Source organism: Cebus imitator, unplaced genomic scaffold (genome assembly GCF_001604975.1).
Source record: "Cebus imitator isolate Cc_AM_T3 unplaced genomic scaffold, Cebus_imitator-1.0 Scaffold73, whole genome shotgun sequence".
NCBI classification, from domain to species: domain Eukaryota; kingdom Metazoa; phylum Chordata; class Mammalia; order Primates; family Cebidae; genus Cebus; species Cebus imitator.
This window is the reverse complement of record NW_016107388.1, coordinates 4,680,440-4,688,279: the sequence shown is the minus strand read 5'-3', so window position 1 is coordinate 4,688,279 and position 7,840 is coordinate 4,680,440. Positions and strand designations below refer to the sequence as shown.

The following is a 7,840-nucleotide window of genomic DNA, read 5'->3' as shown; positions in this document are numbered from 1 at the left end:
GTGTCTTGATAGATCCCCTAATATCTTTGAGCTGAAACATGGCCTCATTTATTGTATTTCTGAACCAGAATTTATTGTGTAGCCACATGTTATTGCTGCTATGGATATTTCTACCCCTGAAAGACAGATTTATAGTTATAAGAATGTTCTCCCCAAAGTCTCTTTTAGGAGAAAGAGCTTTGCTTCATTAAGATTATTTCTTCTTTGAAGTGTACGGTTTAAAAATTCCTGCTATAAAAATATAATTAAAATAAAAAAAATCTATTTAGGCACAATGTTACCTATTCCCTTGTTTATTTTCTAAGTTTTAAAAGCTTTTACATGAAAAGCGGTTGCCTGAATAATTAAAATGCAGTGAACTCTTGGGCTTGAACACATTTGATGGCCTGAACTGCCTTTTGAATATTTTTTCCCCCCGAGCCTTTTAAATGTAAACTACAAGTAACAGTGACCCCGAGCAGTGTAATTGAGAGGTCTAACACTCTTACTGCTTGTCAGAAAGTCCTGGTAGCTTAGTTCAGAAAAAACACACTTTCTGGAAGAAGTTAATTGGAGAGTTAGCCGTTTATCAGAAGTGAAAATAAACTGTCATTCACAGCTCACTGGTGTTGGCTCTGAGCTTGTTCCCAGACTCTATTTCCACAGGATGGAAAAGTCTTGCATTGTCCAAAGCTTTGCCCTGGACAGCTGCTGACAGAGCAGGCAGAACTAAGGCATCAAGACCAATCCTATTTCAACGCAATGTTTAAAATCAATCAATGCAAAAAAAAGTCCATGATCTTCAAAATACAACATTTTAAATAAAGACAGGGTAACTCTTATGCTAAAGCATCTTATTCAGAGCCCTTTTATTGGAGAAGGGATCTGTATTAGAAGCAATTTTTTTCTTAGTGAAGAGGCAAAAATGTACTAGTTGGAGAATGTGCAAGGATACCCTTTTGCATATTAGTTTTTTTTCCAGCTATTTTCTTATCCGTTTCTCTAAGGTTAAGTAGGCAGCTAACTCTGTACTTGGTTGCCTGAGGGAAGTTATTTGGTATAGTGAAAATCAGAAATGTAAGATCCTGTGCCTTTTGTTTTCCCAAACCATAACTCTTGACGTGAATATGGAAGTCTTTCAAAGGAAGTAAAAATGTTGGAGAGAGTTCCATGGTATAGACAAAGTGGCTTAGGCAAAAATATGAAGGGGGAAGGATTTTCCTGGACTTGAAAGATTCTTTTAGGACAGAAGCCTGCAGAGGGATAGGAAAAAAAAAACTCCCTACATGACTGAGGTCAATGTCTTTTGCCTGTCTGGTAGGAGTGAGGGCTCAAATAGAAATTGATTGCATTTATTGTAATATAACTGTGTGATATTTCTCAAACACTTTAGTTTGTGAACTAAGGATCATACTTAGGGCTGTCAAATTGTATTTTACCAATATAGAGTTTAACATAATTGTCTCTATTCTTTTTTTCTTTTTTTGAGACTGAGTTTCGCTCTTGTTACCCAGGCTGGAGTGCAATGGTGTGGTCTCGGCTCACCGCAACCTCCGCCTCCTGAGTTCAGGCAATTCTCCTGCCTCAGCCTCCTGAGTAGCTGGGATTACAGGCATGCGCCACCATGCCCACTAATGTTTTGTAGTTTTAGTAGAGACGGGGCTTCACCATGTTGACCAGGATGATCTCGATCTCTTGACCTTGTGATCCACCCGCCTCGGCCTCCCAAAGTGCTGGGATTACAGGCGTGAGCCACTGCGCCCAAAATACATGATGTATGAGAGCAGGGACTTTGTAAATCTATGCACCATTGTTTCCTCTGGCATAGATTATATGCTGAATTAATGATATGGTAGATAAATGAATTTTAGTGCACGAGATGGTTGTTTAAACAACTCAAGAGTTGTTTAAACTCTTCTGCATAGAAAAGCAAGTGTCCGTGTATATTTTAAAGAATAGTGTATAATACTTATATATTTCTGTGTATGTATGTATACCATAATAACAGTAATAATCATGTTTGATATAACTCATTCAATGAACAAGTCCTTTGAAAGTTATGAAGTGCGCTACATGAGTAAGGTATTTACCATGTTAATATTAATACAATATATTCTTAGACTGGCGCCAAAGTTTATCAGCAATGTATCCTGCAGTAAGCTTGCTGCATTTGGAGAAAACTGGGCTCTAGAAGTGGATGCATCTTTGGAAACTCTGTGACAATTATGTGAAAGTGCAGGTAATTTTGATGTCTTTGAAAAATAGGTGATAGTGGTGTGAAGTAAGGGGTAAATTGAGCTAGAAAATAATGAATGGGATTGGAGGACTCTGTTTTGTCTAGAGTCAAGCTGAGCTAAACACCCTGGCACATGACCTGAGTTCTGAAAGACGTTGGCAGATGCAAAAATAAGGCATATTGTTTGTGATTGTTTTCATGCTGTCCCAGTTGTCCTGCTGAATCACTGCCACTATTTTCCGAGCTTCAAGTTAAGGCTGAGACCCTCAGAAGTCTCATCAGTCAATGTCTTCCATGGTCCACAGATACATGAGAGGTTTGGAGCACATAGTCACTGGCTGCATTTTAACGCAGCAACTTAATGGAGCCTGAAATTTTAAGTTATCGTGGATGGAGATCAGATGGTCTACCTACCTTGTGGGAATCTGGAGACGGTTAATGAGATGAGTTCTTTGGAAGAATCGTTGCTATATAAATACGAATCAGAGCAAATACAATAATTCTGCCCCCAAAATTGCCTTAGGGGTAGAACAGTGTTCAATAAACATAGTATAATACCGTGACTGGGTTTATAGCTCTTTCCCAAACCTGTTGTGTTAAACCCACCTTCATGATTTTTGCTATGAACTTAGGTACTATGTGTATTATTCTTAGCAGATAGTTTTAAAATGAATTCAAGTTATTTTTAATGTTTTTTATCATGGAAAATTTAAAAATATATATAAAAGTAGAAAAATTAGCATACCAAGCCCTCATATATTCAGAGCAAGCTTCAACAATCAATAACTTGAGGTCAATCCTCAATAACTTGAGGTCAATCAATCCTTGAGGTCAATCTCTCCCCATACCCTCTTTCCTCTGCATTTTTTGAAGTAAATCTCAGACATCCTATTACTTCACCCATCAACAATTTAAAGTATGTTTCCAAAAAAGAGGGCTCTCTAAAAGTTCATAACTATACAGAGGAAACCAGCAGTACTTGTTTTCTGGTCACAACACTGCGGACCTAAACAGGATATGGTCCAGACAGGATAAAGCAAAGAAACCCATGGGAAACAGCAAATGGCTGTTTCACAAAACAAAAGTGATCCCCAGCTGCTTTCATTGCTCATTGACATTAGGCACTCCCGCCAGGCCATGACAGTTTACAAACGTTATGGCAACAACCTGGAAGTTACCACCCTTTCCATGACAATAACCTAGAAGTTATTGCCTCTTTCCTAGAAAAATCTTAATAACCTACTCAGCCATTTGCATTTACCCACCCCCTAATTTGCATGTAACTGAAAGTGAGTCTGACCCTCCTTTTCTTGGCGGGGACCGGGTTTGTGGTCTCGCTCCCCGTAATGTACGGAGGAAGAGGGAAAGGGCTCTGGTCCCCTCGGCGTCATGTCTTCGGTGCCGGTGGCTTCCCATCCGCTGGTTCTATCCTCAAGGGCCGAGACACCCGGCATCTCGGAGCAGGGCAACCGAGATCCAGCTGTTTCCTTCACGGGGGTGCTCACACTTTCTCATTTGATTTCAGGTCTGCGGACGCTGTATCCCCTTTTCCACATCCCGCTGCAGCCAATAAAGGCCGTTCCTACCATAGTCGGTCTGTGTCCGCGTTCCTTTTTCCGAGACTGCAGAGTTCGGGGAAGCTGTACGAGTTCTTCTGCTACGCGGAATTTGCAGATCTTTCCCTGGATCTCAGGCCTCCGGCTAGAGTAGGGTGGACACTTCACACAGGTCCTCTGGTCGACCTTACCCGGACTTACAGATGGCCGCGCTGCGTCGAATGCTCCACCTGCCGAGTCTGGTGGCAGGGGTGTGCCTCCCTTTTGCGGGTAGGGAGGTGGGGGCAGAGTGGGGAGGGCAATGTGGGTTCATCGTGACCCGAGAGCCTAGTCCCTGAAATTGTGGCTCTCAGACCCCATCGTGGGCCGGGTGCGGTGGCTCATGCTTGTAATCCTAACGTTTTTAGAGGCCCAGGCGGGCAGATCGCTTGAGTCCAGGAGTAAAAGATCAGCCTAGGGCCACATGGTGAAACACTGTCTACAAATAAATACAAAAATTAACAGGGCATGGTGGCGCCTGTAGTCCTAGCTTACTCAGGAGGCCCCGGGTGGGAGGATCACCCGAGCCTGGGAAGTCGAGGCTGCAGTTAGCCATGATTGAGTCACTTCACTCCAGCCTGGGTCACAGTAAGAATTGCCCCTCCCTCCCCCAAAAAAAGACCTCAGTGTCCCAGTGTGTATATGCATCGTTTTTGCAGTGGCGAGATAGATGGAGTGACATGTACCCTCCAACCGTGTCCACAGGCTCACTGGCTGGTAGCTCCCTGGCGGACCGCTGTCTCTGGGATCGGCTCCACTCCCAGTCCTGTTTGGGCAGTGTCCCCACCTTCGACTGGTTCTTTGGATACGAAGAAGTCCAGGGGCTCCTACTGCCATTGCTGCAGGAGGCACGTGCTGCCTGTCCTCTGCGGGTCCTGGATGTGGGCTGTGGGACCTCCAGCCTATGTACTGGCCTCTACACCAAATCCCCACACCCAGTGGATGTGCTTGGGGTGGACTTTTCTTTTGTGGCTGTGGCCCACATGAACAGCCTCCTGGAGGGTGGCCAAGGCCAAATGCCTCTACGCCCTGGGCACCCTGCTTCCTGCCTCCGCTTCATGCAGGCTGATGCCCAGAACCTGGAGGCTGTGGCTTCTTCAGGTTCTTTCCAACTACTGCTGGACAAGGGCACCTGGGATGCTGTTGCCCGAGGGGGTCTGCCTAGGGCTTACCAGCTGCTGTCAGAATGCTTGAGGGTTCTAAGCCCTCAGGGGACCCTGATTCAGTTCTCAGATGAGGACCCTGATGTGCGACTGCCCTGCCTGGAACAAGGGTCCTGTGGCTGGACTGTGACTGTGCAGGAGCTAGGCCCATTCAGGGGCATCACCTACTTTGCTTACTTGATTCAAGGCTCATTAAAGACATGTTAGTAGTCCTGACCCTAATATTTCTGTGGGCAAGGAGAGGGCTGAAGAGTGAGCTATGTCTTTCCAAGGTATCTGGCTGGCTGCAAAGTGAGAATTTGAGTCCTGGCTTCCACGTTTACTAGCTGGGTGCACTACTACTGAATGTTTCTGTGCCCCAGTTTACTCATCTGCAGAGTGGGAATAACCTAGAGTTGAAATATTTAGCACGAGGTGAGTGCTGAAAAGAGAAGTTTCAAGTGGGTCATTCCCCACTTCCTAAACTGGAGCTCCTAAAAGCAGCGAACAGAAACTGAATCCAACCCTCTGCCCCACCGACTGGCTTGTAAATTTTTCTCACCTGTAAAAGGAGATTGTGAGAGGATGGGTATAAGGAGCTTCATAAACCTGGATGAGATGTTTGAAGGGGAGGGAGCAATACTTACCCTCAAAGCTACTGGGAGGCAGGAGATGGGAATATTCCACAAAGCTGCTTCTGCAAACACCGGACCCTGTTCCTGAGTCCCAGAAAGGACAGTGGTTGGTGGCTCCCTGACACTCTGTGTCCTCAGGAATCCAACAAGCATCTTCCTCATCCTGGTCCTGCCCCCAGCTGAGTCCAGCGTTAAATGTTCTTAAAGGAGATCTAGCATCCTGTGGGCTCCAAGCCCAGCCTGGAATGGAGAAGAGAGGGGAGCTACAGTGAAAAATATTACTGATATGAAATTACAAAACGAGGCCAGGCATGGTGGCTCATGACTGTAATCACAGCACTTTGGGAAGCCAGCCTTGGCAGATTGCTTGAGTCCAGGAGTTTCAGCCCTGGCAATAAAGTGACAGCCCTAACTCTACAAAACAGCCAGGCATAGTGGCACAGTAGTCCCAACTATTCAGGAGGCTAAATTGGGATGACAGCCTGAGCACTGGGAGATTGAAGCTGCAGTGGGGCGTGATATGCTGCTGTACTCCAGCCAAAAATTACTTTCTGTGGCAGTTTTTGCTCATGAAAAAATACAGCAATTATATGACTTAACAGCCTAACTTGGCAGCCTCAATTTTCTCATTTATAAAGGGGAAATACCTTCATTGGGTTGTTCTGAAAATCAGAACAAGTCAGTGTTTAGCATAGTACCTAGCACAAAGTAAATGCTCAAAGAAATGTAGCTTTTTTTTTTTTTTTTGAGACGGAGTTTCGCTCTTGTCATCCAGGCTAGAGTGCAATGGTACAGTCTTGGCTCACCACTACCTCCGCCTCCTGGGTTCAAGCAATTCTGCCTCAGCCTCCTGAGTAGCTGGGACTACAGGCATGCGCCATCATGCCCAGGTAATTTTTGTATTTTTAGTAGATACAGGGTTTCACCTTGTTGACCAGGTTGGTCTTGATCTCGTGACCTCATGATCCACCCGCCTCAGCCTTCCAAAGTGCTGGGATTTATAATCCACCCTGCCCAGCCAAAATGTAGCCTCTATAACAGTACACAGACATGAAAAAAAGTCTAGACGAGAAGGCATCGAAAATGTAAACTATTTTTAGGTAGTTGGACTTAAGGTAACTATCTTTTTCTGCAGGTCTCTAAAGTTCACCAACTTTGCCAACTGCCTTGACTTTTCTCTCCCAGATCTTCACATTTATTGAGCACCTGCTATGTTCCTGGCACTGCTGAATGCAGAGGTCATAACTGACATCCGTCTTGGCTCTGCCCAGAACATTCAGAATGCAGTGGCCTCCTGAATGAACTACCTCACTCACCTGCCTCTTCAATTTGGTCTTGGAAAAAGGCCTCCGCCTCCTCTTCCTCACCATCAGTGAGCAGCAGCAGCTCCTCATGGGGCCAGTGGAGATCCCCACTCTCTTCATTCACCTCAGAGGCTCCCACCACAATAGATGGCAGATGGGACTTTTGAGAGAAAACCTGAATAGGGACAGCAGGGAGGTTGGCCCAAATTGGAGGGTAAGCCAGCTGTCAGACACAAGGTGGGGAAGTACTAACCTGAATATCCTGGTGACCTTCAGCCTTGCCAATCTCTCCTCTGTCCCCGAGACGGTTGGGCAGCCTGGGACTTTCTGGATGCTGAGAGGAGCCTAGGCTATTTCTATTCCAAAGCCCATCCTCCTCGCTGCTCCCTGGCACAAGGGCCATGGTGGTGATTCTTAGGAGTGCAAGATGATTGAACTCAGAGGAGAATACTCCTTGCCCAGTGCACCCCACAAACTGTTCCTCTAATCTTCTTTGGAGCCTGGCTCCTTAGTCACTGACGTGCTAGGCGATTATGGGCTTCCTGGGGAGGGGAAAATGCCTAAGAAGTGAGATAGGATCTTTATTTCTACTTACTCCATGGAGACACTGGGATGGCAGCAAGGGTAGGAGACAAGGGCACCTGGATTAAAGCCCTATGAGCCGAGAGTTTTGATAACAACTTGGAATTTCCTGACTCCTTTGCTTACTGATTTTCCCAAGCTGGCATGTTTATATGTTATTTAATGAATATTTTCATGGTGTTTACACTTTGTCAGGAGCTGTTTTGTTTGCTTTACATGTAACTCATTTAATTATCCTAAAACTATGAGACAGGTACTGTTAATAAGCTTCATTTCTGATGCAGAAACCGGGGCACAAGAAATTCCTTAGGATCACAGCTAAGAAGTGTTTTCTTTTTCTTTTTTTTCTTTTTTTTTTTTTTTTTTT

General features: G+C 45.0%; 2 protein-coding genes, 1 long non-coding RNA gene and 1 other non-coding gene across 4 annotated transcripts; 3 read left to right on the top strand and 1 right to left on the bottom strand.

The window, feature by feature from the left end:
• The first annotated feature begins 2,029 nt into the window (after nt 1-2,029).
• LOC108306669 lies at nt 2,030-2,772 on the top strand. The gene is made up of 2 exons (XR_001826224.2): nt 2,030-2,218; nt 2,426-2,772. It is a non-coding gene; the product is annotated as an uncharacterized LOC108306669 (long non-coding RNA).
• Nucleotides 2,773-3,515: 743 nt separating this feature from the next.
• Nucleotides 3,516-3,664, top strand: LOC119471782. The gene has a single exon (XR_005200866.1). It is a non-coding gene; the product is annotated as a small nucleolar RNA SNORA57 (small nucleolar RNA).
• Nucleotides 3,665-3,740: 76 nt separating this feature from the next.
• Nucleotides 3,741-5,189, top strand: LOC108306702 (citrate synthase-lysine N-methyltransferase CSKMT, mitochondrial). The gene is made up of 2 exons (XM_017531781.2): nt 3,741-4,041; nt 4,516-5,189. The coding sequence occupies exons 1-2, from the start codon at nt 3,975-3,977 to the stop codon at nt 5,178-5,180; spliced, it is 732 nt and encodes a 243-aa protein (XP_017387270.1). The 5' UTR covers nt 3,741-3,974; the 3' UTR covers nt 5,181-5,189.
• Nucleotides 5,190-5,253: 64 nt separating this feature from the next.
• LOC119471773 (LBH domain-containing protein 1-like) lies at nt 5,254-7,656 on the bottom strand. Its single transcript, XM_037739707.1, has 3 exons — nt 7,145-7,656; nt 6,904-7,066; nt 5,254-5,827 (listed from the first exon to the last, which is right to left on the bottom strand). The coding sequence occupies exons 1-3, from the start codon at nt 7,292-7,294 to the stop codon at nt 5,511-5,513; spliced, it is 630 nt and encodes a 209-aa protein (XP_037595635.1). The 5' UTR covers nt 7,295-7,656; the 3' UTR covers nt 5,254-5,510.
• Between the last annotated feature and the right edge of the window lie 184 nt (nt 7,657-7,840).

Bases quoted from the DNA above. Each gene is read 5' to 3' on its own strand.
- LOC108306702 (XM_017531781.2), top strand. From the start codon at position 3,975: ATGGCCGCGCTGCGTCGAATGCTCCACCTGCCGAGTCTGGTGGCAGGG. The intron at 4,042-4,515 runs GTAGGGAGGTGG...CCGTGTCCACAG, and splicing joins GGTGTGCCTCCCTTTTGCGG to GCTCACTGGCTGGTAGCTCC.
- LOC119471773 (XM_037739707.1), bottom strand. From the start codon at position 7,294: ATGGCCCTTGTGCCAGGGAGCAGCGAGGAGGATGGGCTTTGGAATAGA. The intron at 7,067-7,144 runs GTTAGTACTTCC...GTCCCTATTCAG, and splicing joins AAGGTCACCAGGATATTCAG to GTTTTCTCTCAAAAGTCCCA. The intron at 5,828-6,903 runs GTGAGTGAGGTA...TCTCCATTCCAG, and splicing joins AGACCAAATTGAAGAGGCAG to GCTGGGCTTGGAGCCCACAG.